At 32.8% G+C, this 18,562-nt stretch overlaps 1 protein-coding gene across 2 annotated transcripts in view; it reads left to right on the top strand.

The window, feature by feature from the left end:
- The window catches only part of LOC107439767 (uncharacterized), a 159,263-nt gene that overhangs the window by 83,949 nt on the left and 56,752 nt on the right, over nt 1-18,562 (top strand). For both annotated transcript variants that reach the window (XM_043051795.2, XM_043051794.2), the window contains 11 exons: nt 395-457; nt 536-613; nt 2,703-2,851; nt 5,240-5,316; nt 6,114-6,238; nt 9,750-9,956; nt 10,773-10,846; nt 11,835-11,936; nt 14,943-15,113; nt 16,300-16,437; nt 17,790-17,868. In XM_043051795.2, coding sequence (XP_042907729.1) covers nt 395-457; nt 536-613; nt 2,703-2,851; nt 5,240-5,316; nt 6,114-6,238; nt 9,750-9,956; nt 10,773-10,846; nt 11,835-11,936; nt 14,943-15,113; nt 16,300-16,437; nt 17,790-17,868 — 1,263 coding nt within the window. The remainder of the gene's footprint in view (nt 1-394; nt 458-535; nt 614-2,702; nt 2,852-5,239; nt 5,317-6,113; nt 6,239-9,749; nt 9,957-10,772; nt 10,847-11,834; nt 11,937-14,942; nt 15,114-16,299; nt 16,438-17,789; nt 17,869-18,562) is intronic.

Here is an 18,562-nt window from a genome sequence, read left to right as displayed (position 1 = left end):
TATGTAAGTATTATTTTATAATGTTGAATATGAACAATGCGCATGCGCAAGTTTTTCTTTCAACGAATCAGCGACATTCAAGAACTTGGATAGTATCAACGAGTCATCCAAGTTCTTGGACAGAGAAATCCGACCAACTTCTCGGATTCAAGAAATTGGACCGTGTAAACAGGCCTTTAACCCCAATCGATACAGGAGCATAAACAAATGCAAACCGGTTTCAGCCGCGTAAAAAGAATACAGCTGTATAGAGTATCACGTGATAATTAAGATTTTACATAGAATCTCATAGTGCGTCTAATAATATGGCCGCGGACTGTATGTTTGGTTTCTCCTTGTCATTTTTTAATTGGGCAATTCTCTTCAAAGAGAATGAACTGTTAAATCTTTACAGGGTTCTTCAATTCTGAGAATGCTGGAAAGTTATATGGGGGATGATTTCAGAAAAGGTGTTACGGTAAGTATTGTGTATCACAAACTAAATAGAATGAGGAATAATTCCTAAAATGTAATTATTTTAAAACTTTCATTTCAGAATTATTTGAAAAAGTATTCTTTCAAAAATGCACGAACGGATGACCTGTGGAAAGAATTTTCTGCCGCTTCAAAAGAGGTATGTTGCTGATCTACAAGATATGCCCTTTTGTATCTCCAAGATAAGCTGCTATTTTGTAGATATCTGCAAGGTATCCCAAGTCAAAGTTTCTGATGGTTTCCCATTGATGGACTAACATAATCTTGATGGCAACCATCAATAATTCCATCATGAAACATATTTTTTGATTGCATTAAACAATCACCCCAATAAAGTAATTCGGACTGATTTAAGATGGTTCATCATAAGAATAACAACTTGTTCTGATGGTTCATTACATCATGGAAATGTATAGTTGGAACCATCATGAACCATCATGGATTGTTGGTTCATGAGAGTCAAACTTCTCTTGATTGTTAACCATCATAGTATTAAAGTAGCATTTTCCATTATGAAATGATAGAAGCTTTTTGGCATTTCAAAAATCATGAACTCGTATTGCAAAATGTCAGATGATGGTGATCATCAAATAATGTAGGACCATCAAGAATTTTGACTTAGGATGTGCCATTTTGCAGATACCCTGCAAGATATATGCCATTTTTATCGATGTCCTGTAGTATATACAAAAAAATAAGCTTCTGATAGAGGGAGTTCGGTTTGCTCCTATCAAGAGATTGTTCCTAACAGTTTCTAATGTGTTGCTGTTCAAAATTAATGTGTACCCCACACCTTTTCTACAGTCTCTCGTTTTTGATAGAGCATCTGTGCTTTGAATAAGATTGAATAGTTTGATAATTTAGAATCCCCGAAAGCATGTAAACTTACGTCGGAACTTTCTTCTAATTCTCACGAAAATTTTTGTACCAAAAACCTTTTTTCAATAAGGCAAAAATATTGCACTTTCATATTGCACAAATATTTCACTAAAAGGATTCAAAATAAATTTTTCAGAGGTTTTCTTAAAAAGAAATTGTCATTTAGGCAAAAGGGTCGCTTAAGTCCATAATGACATTTTAGCTGACGTCACACTNCATCATGGAAATGTATAGTTGGAACCATCATGAACCATCATGGATTGTTGGTTCATGAGAGTCAAACTTCTCTTGATTGTTAACCATCATAGTATTAAAGTAGCATTTTCCATTATGAAATGATAGAAGCTTTTTGGCATTTCAAAAATCATGAACTCGTATTGCAAAATGTCAGATGATGGTGACCATCAAATAATGTAGGACCATCAAGAATTTTGACTTAGGATGTGCCATTTTGCAGATACCCTGCAAGATATATGCCATTTTTATCGATGTCCTATAGTGTATACAAAAAAATAAGCTTCTGATAGAGGGAGTTCTGTTTGCTCCTATCAAGAGATTGTTCCTGACAGTTTCTAATGTGTTGCTGTTCAAAATTAATGTGTACCCCACACCTTTTTTTTACAGTCTCTCGTTTTTGATAGAGCATCTGTGTTTTGAATAAGATTGAATAGTTTGATAATTTAGAATCCCAGAAAGCATGCAAACTTGTGTCGGAACTTTTTTTCTAATTCTCACGAAAATGTTTGCACCAAAAACCTTTTTTCAATAAAGCAAAAATATTGCACTTTCATATTGCAAAAATTTCATATTGCATTTTAGCTGACGTCACACTGGCAATAGGATCAAATTGCATTGTAAATTAAAATTTCGCGACAAGGTGGATTTTACCTGAGCTTTCAAGAATTAGCGAGAGAAAACCTTATAATTACCTAGATTTAAGATTATTTTCTCCTTGAGATTAGCTTTATCAAATGATCTTACCTCGCTTGAAAACCCTAAGTCAACTACGATTTAAGGGTTTTATGTAGAAGGTTTTGAATTAGGTTAATGTGGGTAGAACATTATCTCGTTTTAAGTTTTGAAGGTTTACACGTAAACCGCATAACAAACCTTTTTAGGTTTACATTAAAAAGTTTTTGCCGAGTGAAAATAAATATTATTTTGTTTTCTGGTAATTAGTCGATACATTTTCTAATTTGCCTTCATTGAAAAAAAAATTAGGCTAGTTTAGCTATGAAATGCATATTTTCTAATTATTCTAAAAGCATCCAGGATCATTGTTATTAAACCTCTTAAGGATGATTTATAAATTTTGTTTTCCATGAATTAACTTCATTCTCTATGATTAGAAAGTGGATATTGGGAGCATAATGGATACATGGACAAAGCAAATGAATTATCCATACATTACAGTGAAACGGAGTGCAGACCATCACATCACCCTTCAACAGAACAGGTTCCTGCTCGATCCCCTCCACAGACAATCCTCTCCTTTCAAGTGAGCTTTATTTTTTATCTTGTTGAACAATGAACATGTTTTAAAACAGCTTAACCGAAATTTTTAAACCGCAGCATGTCCTTTTGAGGCATTGAACTGTAAAATGATGTTCTTTTCATCCAGAGTTGATGTTCCATTGCATGCCTGGAGACGAGAGCCGTTTAAGTTGGCCAGGAAATGTGAATCACTGTTTTTCCCTGCATATTGTGCTAGACAATTAAATGATCAGTACTTTTTGGAATTCTGTGCTTCATGGCTGTGATCGCTCCATTCACGGCCCACTGTATCATGCAGCTAACGCTGTCCAAAATCACGTAGTCTCAATACAGTGCTCTTGTAACGTATTTATTCCAAAGTCAAATTTTTTGATGGCTTTACATTGAGAGACCAACATTATATTGATGGAAATCATGGATAAATTAATTTCTTGATAAGTAACCATCACCAATTATATTTCTTGATAAGTAACCATCACCTCCGATGTAGGAATTCGGACGGATTTATGATGGTCCAAACATTAAAAAGAACAAATTGTTTCAATGGCACATTTCTGAGAACTATCAGACATTTCCATCATAGTTTCCTGGAAATCAAATGTTGTAGCGATCATGAACCACCCTCACCCCAATGTAGAGATTCGGACTGCTAAATGATAGGCCAACATAAAAATAAATAAATTGTTTTGATGGTATATTTCTGCTGAATCAATAATAATTATTATTAAACCATCATGGTAATGCATTGTTGCACCATTATAAACCATCACTAATTATTTTTGGTCCATCATAAAAAAAATTCTTTTGATGGTATATGCCTCAGAACCGACAAGAATTCATATTAAACCATCATGGAACTGTATAGATGGAACCATCGTGGAGTGTTGGTCCAAGGAAGTCAAACTTCTCTTGATGGTTAACCATCATAGTATTAAGCCTTTTCTATCATGAAATATTAGAAGTTTGTTGGCATATCAAAAACCATGAATAAATAGTGAAAAATGTTGGTTGTTGTTGGACCATCATGAATCTTACCCAAACCATCATGAACCATCAAGCATTTTGAAATTTGGTTAGTATCTATACTCTCAGAATATGCGGGGATACCCTCATTCTACCACCAGATATGATATCACTAGACTTGAAGACAATAAATTGATTACCGCAGATTGATTTTGGTCAATGGCTGGTGATGTAACTGATGGTCTTGATAATGACTAATCATCAGACTAACCTTTCAGACTTCGTGGAGGACTTTTTGATGTAACTAACCCGCATTTGTATTACATTGTAAGGAAGACCACGAAATCTTCCCACGGTAAGCCTAACGGAAAGGAGACTCTAACCCATGATCTGTTTACCACTGAGGATATTTAACGTCAGCTGCACTGTGGTCGGTGTGAGCTGGGTGCGGAATTCGTATCAACCGGCCATCGCTGAGATTTGCGCCCTGTTCACCTCATAGGAAAAGGAAAGCGAACGCTCTGTCCCCTGAGCCATCACGGCTCTTACTAAGATTTTTGGGTTGACGACTACTAATGTTTAACTCTGCAGTCCTGTCAATTTGAAGCCATTCCAGAAGACAAGGGAACTCCTGGATTAAATAGTGAGAGAAGTTTTCTTTGGGGAGGACTTTTCAATGGAACTAAACCACATTTGCGTTACATGGAGCGGAAGACCCAGAAAGGATCTCACGGTTAGCCTGACTGCAAGGTGACTCTAAAACATTAACCGTTTACCACTGAGATTATTTTGACTTCAGTACTGTGGTCGACGCTAGTGGGATGCGGAATTCGTATCTATCAGCCATCGCTAGGATATGAGCCCTGTTCACCTCATTGGACAGCGAACCCCTGAACTATCACGGCTTCCATTCTAAATAAATTATCAACCAGAATATTTTTCAAATTTAAAACCGGAATATATAATTAAAAAGATTGACTTTTCGGAAACGGTTCTGACGACACCTTGCAATTGGGACTAGTAATACTATCCATTTGCAATTTTTTCCCCTTTCATTATTGCTATAACTATTTATAGACTGTCACCGCAAAAATTCTATTCAACATTTATTACACAATAAATCTTCATTTACTCCCTATTTTGGGCATTTAATAGTACATAATGAATAGATAAAAAAATAGTTTGAAAAATATAATCTTTCTGCTTCTCTGAAATTGACCGGTAGCCGAAATTCTAGTTATCGATATTAAGTAAAAGTAAATTATTTTCAATTTCGAGAAAAGCTTAAATGAAATAAAGTTGAATTGAATTTCTGTTCAAAAGGACCGCTCTCATGAATAGAAAAAGAAATTATTGCAAAATAAATAATTGTTTCATAAAAATTAAATTCCTACTATAAAATAATAGTTTTCTTTTGTTCTTTTAAAAGCTGGAAAATTCCGATCTCTTTTATAACTTCGACTCGTCAAAATGTTACCTTCTTACTTCTGGATTCGAAAGATGAAGGTGAGAATACCTTTTTTTTTCTATCTTAAAATATTATTATTTCGTAAAATTAAATTTTGTTTTTCAAACCATTTTTATAAGGATTTTATCTACTGAAAAAAACGGGTCTCTGACGTCTGTGTTTATAAATAACCGTTTTTGTTATTTCTGAGTTAGTGCACCATCCGGTCAATATATATATATATATATCAATGAAGACAAAAAGGATAAAAAAATTAGTGAAAAACGAAGAGAATAAGTTTTTTTAATGCTCCTCACACTATTGTAATGATATATTTATTTTGCTTTGGCTATTTTAACACAATATTAGAAAGCACTCTAATTTGTGGATATAACCGTGTGAGCTGATGAAAAGGTTATATCTGTTCTCCTTATTTTGTTTTCTGGAATTTCAATGTTTTTCTTTTATGATACATAACAAATATGTTTTTTAATAATAATTTTATTTTTATAATTTTCTTTCTTCTCATCTTCATTGCTTTCCATGTTTTCTCAATATTTAAGCTTTTATATATATATATATATAAAATGTGTATAAAATGTATGTATATACTAAAAAGCCGGAAAACAAAAAAATGAAAGGATATCTCTTCATCAGCTNCACTATTATCTATGGAATCAAGCAAGTAGTTAATTTTTGATGGCAATCACATTCATGATATGCAAGCAAAATATTAATTGTTGATATAAATTTACAAAAAAAAATCTTATTCTTTATTTATTTTTATTTAAAATAATCTCCAGCCTTTTTATGAAAGATAAACTTATTTTAAATTCAATATTGTGTGTGTTTTTAGTGAGTGTACATGTTGATCAATCCGATTGGTTCAAGTTGAACGTCAACTTCACTGGATACTATTCTGTGAATTACGAGGAAGCTGAATGGAGGAACTTCATCCAGATGATGGAAATCAACCACACTGTAGGTATGAGGGAACGACCCCTCCCCCCCCTGTTCAGGAAGATGGTTTTTTAGTATTGCAATCAAACCCCGCTATAGTGAACCTTAAAGAGACCGAAATTTCGGTTGACTATAACCGGGAGTTCACTATCCGTACTGCAAAGAATTTTAATTAATTTCTCCGAAATGCTCCTTTTATTGCACATTATATAAATGCACAAAAAATAATAGTATGCGTGTATAACAAGACACGGCAGTGAACATTTTGATCACTATATCCGGGAGTTCACTATAAATGATGTTCACTATAGCGGGGTTTGACTATTTTGTGAATGAATTGATAGTTAAATACCTGGATACGAAAAGCAGGATAAAAACTATAGAAGTTTTCAGAAATGTTAGTTTTTAAATCCCAAATTTAATTTTCTTTATTTTTATCTTGAATATGAACATCATAGAGAAGTGTTAGAAAAAGGTATTGCAACTACGCACTTATTCACCATGTACTATTAACCAATATGAACGTTAAGATTGTTCAAAGTATCTAGTGCCAAGTTTTAATTTTGTCAAAAAAAAAGCGTTTGCCTTCCAATAGGGTGACCGGGTTAGAATCCTAGCGATGGCTGGTCTGAATTCAGTATCCGTCTTACACCGACTACAGTGATAACGTCAAAATATCCTCAGTGATAGACGGATCATGGGTTAGAGTCCCCTTGACGTCAGACTAACCATGAGAGGTTTCCATGGTTTTCCTCTCCATTTGAACCAAATGCAGATTACTTCCCCCCCCCCAAAAGTCCTCCACGAAGGCAAATTTCTCCCTACACCCCAATACCTGATCTAGGAGATTCCTCGTTTTCTGGATTGGGTTCTTAATGACAAGGCTACGTATTTGAACGTTAGAAAACCAATGAAATTGGGTCGGCTGTTTAACGGTTAATGTTTTAATGGTCAACTTGGATAGAGTCATTATTTTTTTTTATAGTTATTTCTTATACCCTGTTATTCTTATTCATTACATTACAGATTAATTACATTAATCTAAATGTGCCAATTAAAATCGTGATGAATTTAAGCATTTTTTTTATTTATTTATTGTGTTTTTTTTAAGTTGGTTTTAAAATTTTGTATAGCAAATACCCATCCATCTTAAGAAATGCTACAAATGACCAGAATAAATTACAATTTGTTGCAAAAATATAACACCATTAAGACATTATAATTTTAAAAATGACAAATAGGTGCATATTTTTGTTAGTGAATCATGTCAATTGTTTAGTATTAGGTTCCGAATATCGAACATACGTTTCGACAATAGCTTCAAAATTTTCTGAAGCAGTTTTGGGGTTGTAAAAGATAATTGTAGGGTTACTACACGTGGTGAAACTTCCTCCAATCTTGAAATTTTTAGCTTGCTCATTGATTTTTATTTTAACTTTAATATTTTATTTATTTATTTTTTATTATGCTTTGTCTAAGTTAAACATAAGTTATTAATAAAATTTAAAAAGAGTTAAATTTCATTAAAAGAGTGAATTATTTATTACCTTACAGAAGATAGATCGCTAAAAGTTTTTTTTTATAAAATTATTTTTAATGACTTATTTTTATCGCTTAAATAAATGTATCATTTTTAACATTATAAAAACACAGTTTTTTTACTATATATTAACTTGACGGATTCTTGCTATCTCTGCTATCGAATTTCGAGTTAAAAAGTTTTGCAATCGAAATTTAGATTACTTCCCGACTTGCTATTAGCACTTAAAACCGTACTGATGTCAATGCGAGATTCAGTCATTTCAAGGTCGTTTCCAGCAGAATTTATAGCGACATAAATGTCAGAAAGGATTTATTATCAACTAAAATTTTCTGACCAGATTAAATCTATCAACTAAAATTTTAATGGAATGTTTGATCTGGATTACAAGACTATTTGCTATCATTTCCTGATTGCTACAGTCCAGCAGTGGACTGATCGTAACGACACTGTTGAACAACGAAATCAAGCATCACTGACTGCGGTCAGTCAGTGGGTGGGTGACCACCTTGAACAGGGACCGAGGGTGGGTGGTATTGGTCCTCGTCAAACTGTTTTATCGTGAAGTGCTCGACTTCACGCGCAGATCATCGGACTTCCAAAGCAGGGGAGGCATCCCATCTGCAGAGGATCAAAATTGCGATGTCATCATCCTCAGGGATGTTTCCCAGACAGTCGTCAATAGCCCATTGTGCAGCTCTAATACGACGTAAATAAAATGCCTACCTATTTACCATACCTGATTGCTACAAGCAGAATTTATCAAAAAGTTATTGCCAAAGGAAATTTAAAACCTGTCAAATTTCCGTACATTTTCTAATTTATTAGAGTGCTTGCATTCAATCTGAAATGTCATATTCGGATCACTACAATCATGTCCTGATTACTACAGTAAGAATTTATTACTCAAAAAATAATAAATTCAAAATTAATTGACCACAGATAAATATCATTTTACAAAAAAAAGAAACTAGATCGTTTAAACCTCAACTGGAGCAACGATGACAAATTAAATAATGATTATTTCAATTGATACTAGCAGAAACTATCGCCCTATTCAATTACCTTTACAGTCAATCGAAATTTCGACTACTTGTTCAATCATTCCCTGTCCATATACACTAAATGGCCAAGAGTATCCGAACACCCAGTGGTATGAACTTAAATCCTGCGGCACATAATAATATGAGGTTGGTCCCCCTCTTGCATCGATGACAGTCAGAGACTTTCCAACAGTTTTTGATGAGGACTTTCATAACAGCTGTGCTTGCAGTGAGAATTTGGCTGACTGCATAATATGTGCTCTAATTCTTCTCAAAGATATTCTTAGGGATTGGTGTTCTGAGAAGACAGTTTTTGAACACCCATTTCGTCAAATTATGCAAGCCTCGTTTGTGTGAAGGCTGGAAGAGAAATGAACCGAAATATTACTATAGAGTTGGGTTCTCAGAGTTCTAACTACAGGAACTAACGGAACCAGGACAGAAACACCCGCTCACCATAATGCTTCCGCCACCGTAACAACCCGGGTGTCAGGATACTTCAGCCGGATAGTGTATTACCAAAAATATTTTATCAACACTATAAATTTCGACCGCTTTCCAAATAGTATTCACTTTTGAACACTATTATCTATTTCTTTAACAAAGTTTCCTAACAATTAAACTAATATTATTTCTTTAAAAGAGCTTTTTTGTACCGAATTTCAATTTGGGTTTAAAAGATTTTGAGCAATTTTCACTGTTTTTTTGAGATTTTTTTTTCCCGCTCTTTTGCTTTAAGTTTGTTGATAAAATACAATTAAACTTTATATTACGAGGGTGTGTAAGTAAATGTACAAGGAATTCGTTGGAATATACATATAAAAAAATTGATTATCAGTTAACAGTCAGAACTGTTAAAATGCCCAAGTAAAAATACCCAATTTTAAGTAAATTTTTATTCCTAAAAATGTTGATTTTATATGAATGACTTGAAGTAATATATTTTCAGGTGATAAGCTCCACGGACAGAGTCAACCTACTTTTTGACGCCTTTAACCTTGCTGAAGCTGGCCTCTTGGACTATTCAGTGCCACTGAATCTCACTCGTTACCTCAAGAAGGAAGAATACCACGAGGCCTGGCGTCTTGTCCTGAGTAAAATGACCAGCATCAGACAGTATTTCATCAATGATCGCGAAATGTGGCACATGATAAAGGTTTCTTTTTTTCCCCTCATTTCTTACTATTAGTTCGCCCTCTCCCAATTACTTCTTTAACTTTCCATTCGTTTATAAAATACTTTTTATTCATCCTCTCAACTTCAAATACATTTTTTTGAACTTGTAGTGGATGATACTTGATGTTAATTTAGTTTTTTTTTAANGGAATGACACTTGATGTTAATATAGTTTTTTTCAAATTCATCCACTCAATTCTTCCACTTTCTTAATTCATCCACTCAAGTTCACTTGTAGTGGAATGACACTTGATGTTAATATAGTTTTTTTTTTAATATTAATTCATTGATTAAATTTAATGAATTAATTTCAGTTTTATACGGGAGAATTTTTTTTTAATTAATTAATAAAAAGTAACTAAAATAAAATTTTTCTTTGTTAACTTAAGTACGAATTGACTTTAATTTTTTTTTATATATATTACTTGTTTAAAGTCATATCCTGCTAACTCATTTTGCAAATTTTTAAGTATAATATTTAAATTATCGTTCTACATCTAAGTTTAGTTAACAATAGCATTATCAAATGATGTCACGACAATTTGGTGGGAATAACCCGCATGAGTCATGGCACATCAATTGTGAGGGCACAATTCGCTGTGGAAGCATTTAATTTTGCTGACATATTTAGTGTTTCGTAACTAACTTAACAGATAATTCTTGAACGAAAGGGTTAGAGTAATGTTTTTGTCTCAGTGTTTTATGAATCAATGAGAGATTTTTGTGTAACCCAATCCATTCTTCATTCTATGTATATGAAAATAAATCTTTTTAAATAGAAGTGTTTTTTTTGCAGGAATACGTAAGGAGTCTAAGTAAAGATCTCTACAAGAAAATTGGTTGGAATGAAACTGGAAATTACTTGCAAAGGTATACATTTCTATTCTTTTTTTTTGAAAAAGCATGCATATTAGGATTTACAAAATAATTTATGAGAAAAAATGTTAACGAGAAAAATTGGATTAAGAGCATATTACTATTCTATTATAAAATGGCAATTCAATTATGAAATGATTTTGTGTATATATATATATATATATCTATATAGATAGCTATAGATATATATTATTTTATGTTCCAAATCAAAAAGTGTAATCAAAAGTGTTTTAATGAATTATTTATTTTTGATGTTCGATATTAAGTTATCACAAGTCAATAATATTGTTAAGCATGTTGATGACGTCACCGAATTCTTCGAATTTTATATTTTCGCATTTGAAACCACGTGTTTCTTATATGGATACTTATGTTTTAAAGCTTGTCTCCACCAATCAGAACTAATAAAATAAAACTGAAGTTATATTATAAGACATGGGAAAATTGTATTAAATTTTGACTGTCATTTGTGAAACGTTACTCTACAGTTGTAATCTCTTGGTGACTACTAATTTTCGAGATTTACAAATAATTAACTTTGATAATAGGTACAAATTTAAATCAAAAAATTGTTTTAAAAACTTAATTAATGGAGAAAAGGTACTCATACATTTACGAAAATCGTAAAAAAAAATACCATAGAGTTATTGATGCTAATGATACTTAACTAATTTTGGTAATAAGTACTACTTTTCACAATTGGTGCTTTTTTAATATGTACTAAATGTACTAATATTGATATTAAGATACTTACTGTAGGTACGGTAGAAAAAAGTTTCTTACCGACCAATTAAAGGAATAAGTACCAGAGGAGATTGTTAATTATGTTAATTTTTTACTATCGACTGTGGTTGATATCGAGTTAGAGCATTATGCATAATGATACTGAATATAGTTGATTTTTTATGGGATCTTNTGTGTGTGTGTGTGTGTGTGTGTGTGTGTGTAAATAAATTAAAGGATATTCTCTCCATTAAAATAGAGAGCTGAGAAAAGAAGTGCTAAAAGCTGCATGCGACAACAACAACTATGACTGCCTTGAAAGTGCTGCCACATCATTCAAACGATGGATGAAGGGAGAAAAGTAAGTTTATTTTTTTTATTTGAGAATCCTTAGTAAAAATTTCATTAGCTCCTTCAAAATGTGAATCACTTGTTCACATGTTGGGGAATTTCGGTATTGTCAAAAACGTTAATCGGATAATAAGTTAAAAACGTGAAATCGGAAACCTTTGACGCACAGTTTGTCTACGGTAACAACTCCCCCTGCTACAAAGTCTGAGGCCGTCTGATGTCTATGAAAACAAGAATAGCGCATTTTTGGGAGAGTAGCTTCTCTTCACTGTAGGGCTAGGCTGAAAAAAATATTCCCTTTCCTTCGCCGACCCAATGTCCTAAATAATGACCCCACACCCCTACTTGAAATAGGTATACCTCGTTACCATAGTCACCTCCGAATGAATGACAAGGGGAGTTATTACTTTAGACAAACGCCTAAGGAAACTACAACAGCTGGTTTCTAAATTAAGAACTTTTTTTTCAGTAAAGATTCAGTGTCTTGTCAGGGTGCATTCGAAATAAGTATCAATAGCGCAATGTCGCCACACATGTGCAGGGACAAAATAAATTTAGCCATTTTAATTAAATAAATGAAAAAAATGGAAAACATTTGTTTATAATCTACATAGTATAGTTTGTATAAATAAGAACTCCCATAGCCATTCGCCTGACCCATGGCGGTGATTATGGTAATAAAGTATAACTATTTGAAGTTGGGGTGTGGGTGTGGGGTCGTTGTTTAGGTCAGGTTTTGGCTCTGGTAGGCGAGAGAAAAGGAATATATATCTTGTGTTAGCATTAGACAGAAGCGAAGCTATTCTCCCTGAAATGCTCTTTTCTTCTTTCCATAGCAGCAAATTTTGTGTCTGGGGGGAGTACTTACCATCCATAAACTATAGTTTAGAAGATTAAAGTCTTCTTTAAGCAGCGACGTTATCTACCAGCTGTTTCTACTCAGTCTCAATCGCACATAATGTCGGGCTGCATATACTCGAATACTAATGGCAACATAGCAGTAATAATACAGCTACAGTAATAATACATAGGAGTAACTTAATACAACTCTCTCGATCAGCAAAAAGTACGGTGATCTTAATACAGCTCTCTCTCTCTGCTTCTCACCAAACAGCAATGAATCAACTAGTGGTATCAATTCATTGAATTCTATGAATGCAATGATTCTGGTGGGGGAGTGTTGTGGTATGTCAACCGCTACAAAAATACAATTCCAATTCACTGGTATATAAGACATGTTAACTTGATTCTATAGTGGGGTACCTATTCATAGATGAAGGTTGACATTGTCGATGTGACTCTCCTTTCACCTTCTTTCAAATTAATTTTCAACGATAGAAACAACAAATGAATTCGGAAGACTCAGCAAGTTTGCTACCTAAAAATAACGAACAACGCTACTCAACACAAATATAGCCAAATGAGGGAAAACACTCAAAATATTTCAAAACTTATTGATATTTATTTTCTTAAATTGTGATATATCTTTTTCTAGTGATTTATACATTCTAACTGATTCATGAACTGTTAGAATGTATAAATCACGGAAACCTCTTATGAATGGTAAAATTAATCGTTAGTTTGAACACAAATCACAATAAAAAAATTTCCAAGAATATTAAGCCTGTTCACACATCCCCTCGCAAGCATACCATAAGCGGAGGGATACACCGGTTTTAAGAAGCTTATTATTGTTAATGTTCATTCAACCAACCATTAAAGATGTTACCTACTATGAGGAGACAGATTGAATTCCGGTCTCGTCAGGGAATTCAAGGAAAGGTTTTTCCTTCAACTCCCAGGTTTTCAAGGGAAAATTTCTTTTTCTTCATTCTTCTTCTTTCTGACTTAGGCCATTCTTAAGTCATATCAAAGAAATAAATGTTGTTCAACTCCAAATTTTCTACTAGCACATTATTGAAAATTTGTATAAAATCGATTATTATTTCTAGTTTACAACTATACAATCCAAATCATGGCTATGATGTACGAAAATTGAACACATATTAGAATTTAAGCAACAAAAAAAAAGGTGAATTAGAAAATATAATTTTGTTTCAGGGTTATTCTATCATAAAATTATCTCCATTCTCTGACATTAGGTGCATTGATTTTCTTAACAAACAGACAAATGTTTTTTTTAAGTCTTGTGGCTTTCCTTTGCATTCTTTTTCTCAAGTATATTGTAAGGACATTTTTTAGTTTCCAGTAAAATGTACTTTTAATTGCAAAATAAGTTAGCTGCCTTATTTTTTTAAATACGAAATAAAGGAATGGAAATAAGTCCAAGTTGTTCTCAAATATCTATTAAGATATATTTATATATTTCATGCATTTTATGAACAAAAGAAAATCTTTTTTACACTCCATAAACGTAAAATATCAAGTTCGTGAGCACTGGACCTGGCTGAAGACTTCCCGTAGAGTAAATGCTGACTGGTGCACGCTAAATCTGTTGGGTCACAAAGTCTACTATGTTCCCATAACAAATCAATACCTCTGGGGGCACTGAATTGTACATCGATCGTCCTCTGGTACAGGTCAAAATTGCGATCTGTGAATGAATGAATGTATGAATGTGTCCGCCCAATAAACGGATGTGGCGTATGGATGTGGCTGAAGTCGAATTCTCACCCATAGATGGCACGACTGGAAAACAAGAACAATTGCACTCCCTCTTCCTTAATGGCAGAAGACAACAAAAAATTCTTGAAAAATTAGTCCCAGATTAAATTTAAAGTGCGGTAAGAACGCACTATAAAACAAAACCTCTATTTACATTTTAGCAATCATGTTTACACAGTTATCACATTCAGGAGTTTTTTTATATACTTCCTATTTGTATTTTTTTAACATATTGCATTACAATGTTAACCCATTGAATCAGATGCGTAAACTAGTGCAAACCGGTTTCATTCGAGTAAAAACAATAGAGTTGATGATTATAATTTTGCATAGAATCTTTTAGTTTCGTCTAATAACAAAATAAAATGATTCAAAATATTTCTCCTTTTAGACTGAGTCCTGAATTGTCTTCATTAGTTTACGAGTATGGGGTGAGATATTTGAACGATGAAGAATCATTCCTGTTCCTGTGGAATAGTTATCTGGAAGAAACCGATCCATTTGAAAAATCCATTTTCATCCACTCCTTGCCTACCGTCAAGAATATTTCCATTTTAGAGAGGTAAATCCCGTTGTTTATAGAAACTATCTACATGCCGACAAAGAACTGTGCTATTCATTCTCCCAGTTTATTTATTTGAGGGAAATGCCATGTCTATTTTACTCAAATCAGATAGGTTTGCATCCACATTCAGTAGCCAAACTTAAGCCTCTATAGGTTTTTTTCTGGAATCGTAAAACTCTTACAGTTAGTTGCTCTTATTTTTAAGGGGTAAAATACTAATAACTACAGTTATGTAGAATTCCTAAACACTATTATTATGTATTTAATATTACCAGCGTTCAACTGCCGTAACATTTTTGGGCTACCAATGTCTGTAGCTTTGTTATTTTGTTACCAGATGTTAAAGGAACTATTGAATCAAGCATTGGGATCCACTAGATTTCACGGAGGATTTTTTTTAACCTTAATTTGAGGTTAAGTGGAGAGGAAAACCAACAGAAGGAGATTCTAATTCATGATCAGTCTGGATATTTTTTTTCACAGTCGGGAATTGTTTCTACTCTCCTCAGCTGGTATTCTGAACTGGGTTATCTCATTGGTGGGGGGGGGGAATTCTCAATCCTTTCTGCTGAATACTATTAAAAATAATTCCGTAATAACTAAACACTTTAAAGTATAACAAGTGAGTCGTGGTGGATCAGAGGATAGAGCGTTTCAATGAGTTAAATCAGGTTCGAATCAAAGCGATGGCTAGTCGATACGAATTCCGCACTCCGCTCGCACCGACCACAGTGTTGACGTAAAATATCCTCAGTGGTAGTTGGATTATGGGGTAGAGTTTCCTTGGCTAACCGTAGAAGAGTTTTCCTCATCGTCATACGCAAATGCTGATTGATTCCATGAAAAAGTCCTTCACGAAGGCGTAATCCCAGAGTTTCCTCATCTTCTGGATTTTATTCAAAATTACAAGGCTATGGAGGGGAGCATTGATAGTCGTAAACCCAAAATCAGGTTCAATGGCTGTTATAAAATTACAAGAGCAAAACGAATGTTGTATCGAACAACCATAGCTAATTCATCGAAAATTGCAGATTAGTCTGCCCCAAATATCGATGGCTAACCAAACATGCTATCAGTCTTCATGCTATAAATGTAACCTGCTATCTGTAGTTACTTTTAGAGTTCGAATTTAGCAGTTTTGAACATTTTATTTGAATGATTTTTGTTGTTTTTCTTGTTTCAGATTGGTGAGGTTTTCAAGGAACGAATCATATTTCAGGAAGAGTTGGCAAGTGTCCATGCTGATCAATCTGGCTAAAAATCCTAAAGGTCATTCACTCGTTGCCAATTACATATTTCACAACTGGACTGATCTTGTCAGGTTAGTCGTCCATAACTGTGATATGTATATCATATAAGAGAATCATGGGAATGATTATAATTTGGATGATTCATTTGAATGACACTATGGTGGTCCTCACAGAGAATTAGTCTTCAATAATCATTTTCAGTTTTAATTTATTTGACCCGTGGAATTTAAACATGTAAATAACTACGCGTGTCTGGATCTTTCGAAAAGACACTGGATTTTATTGATATACTTTAACGAAATACGAAAATAGAATTCTTATGAGGAGGAGAACTTTTCTTTTGCAGTTTGGATGTTAATTAGATGCATAGTTTAGGTCAATTCTGCGTTTTTTTTTTAAATAAGGCCAACATTTTACAGTATTTCATGAATTAAATTGTAAATTTCAGAGTATTAATTTGCCATAATGTTTTTATATTAATTTCTATCCAGAGTTAGGCTTAACGGTCTCCTGCATGTTCTTAAAGGAAGAGCCGCTTTTGAACAGGTTAATGCGATTCTAACATCTTGGTAAAAATAATTTTATTAAGCTCAACGTTTCACGAAGACATAAAATTTAACAATAATAAAAAAAGAGATGAAAAATCCAAAATTTTGTTTGCCTATTTTCTGAGGCTTAAAATTAAGATTTCTCTTCAAAGGATCAGAAGTTACAATAATTGTAACTTCCTCATATTTATATCAATTTATATACTTATTTCTCGTAAGTATATCGAAACTTCAAATTAACTCTATTTTTGTTTTAATTTAAATTCCAAATAACTTTTAATTATATCTGTAGTATATTATATGGAAACAAACTATAGCCCGAAATAATTAGTATGTAAAAATGGCAGTTCATGTTGAGCACTGGGCCAGCTAGATGACCATACTGAAACACATGAGTCCGAAATGTATGACTGTAGCTAAGGTTAGAAAGAAGAAAAATCGGACACATTTTTTGTAAAATGGTCAGTATGTTAAAAAAAAAAAAGATAACAGAAATCAACGCATGTAAACGTACATTAAGAACGTAAAATTGAAATTTTAGAAAACGTATTTCTCTACATATTTCCAAATCGACATCAAAATTGATCGAATGGTTTTTCTGCAATCGAATTGCCCCAAAAGCAAGTAATATAAAAAAGTCAATTCCTACTTAGTTCAACAAAGAAAATTTTTATTTTAGTTATTATTTATTTAATAATTGAAAAATTTTCTCCGTATGAAACTAAAATTAGTTCATTAAACTTAATGAATGAATGCTACGTAATGTTCTTTATCGAATTTATCTGACACAATGAGTACAAAATAATTAAATATTTAACTTATTTATATTTTTCATATTAAATATTTCGTACTTATTGTTCTCTTATTTGCTGCAGGTCATATGGAATTTCAAGAGTAGAAAAATTGGCTTTCGATGTATTCAGTCAATACCAATCAGAAAAAGATCTAGATAAAGTATGTTTTAAAAATATTTCTCCTTATTTATTAACTTTTTTGCAATGATTTTCTCTCGCTATTTTCATGTATTTGACTACTCACTACTGTTGCAGGATTCACGGACAAAGTATTAAAATCTTTAGTAAATAGTTTAACACATTGTTAGAATTTTCTTTCTAAAATTATGTTAAAATGATTAATAGTTTGAATATTCTTTTTTTTAAGGTTTGACTGTTTCTTTTTTTGGTTGTACCAATCAAATAAATTGTCATTTAGTTACATACTAATCCCGTTATAGCGAACACTTCGGTTGAAGTAAACGTTTTTATTTGTATCATTGAAGTAACGATATAACTAAGGTTATATCATACACTGTAAAAAACTGAACTGTAAAACATTTTGAGCTACGTTGCGCCAAACTTAGGTATTCATTTGCTGGCTACATAAAATGGTGCTCAGTTTTACTAGATATTGGTGCTTTTACTAGTTCCAAATATCGAGAGGTATTGCACCAAAAATATAGGTTTTTGAAGGGAACTAAAAGCGAAGGAAGATTGCACCATTATTAGGTATTTTTCAAGTGCTAAAAAGCAAAGAATGTTAGTATCATTATTAAATATTTGTAAAAAAAAAAGAGTATATATATATATCTTTATATATATATTTCGACTGTTCGTGTGTATGTCACTGAACTCCTCNTTTTTTTTAATTC

Source organism: Parasteatoda tepidariorum, chromosome 3, assembly GCF_043381705.1.
Source record: "Parasteatoda tepidariorum isolate YZ-2023 chromosome 3, CAS_Ptep_4.0, whole genome shotgun sequence".
Taxonomy (NCBI): Eukaryota; Metazoa; Arthropoda; class Arachnida; order Araneae; family Theridiidae; genus Parasteatoda; species Parasteatoda tepidariorum.
This window is presented reverse-complemented; position numbering and strand designations above follow the sequence as displayed.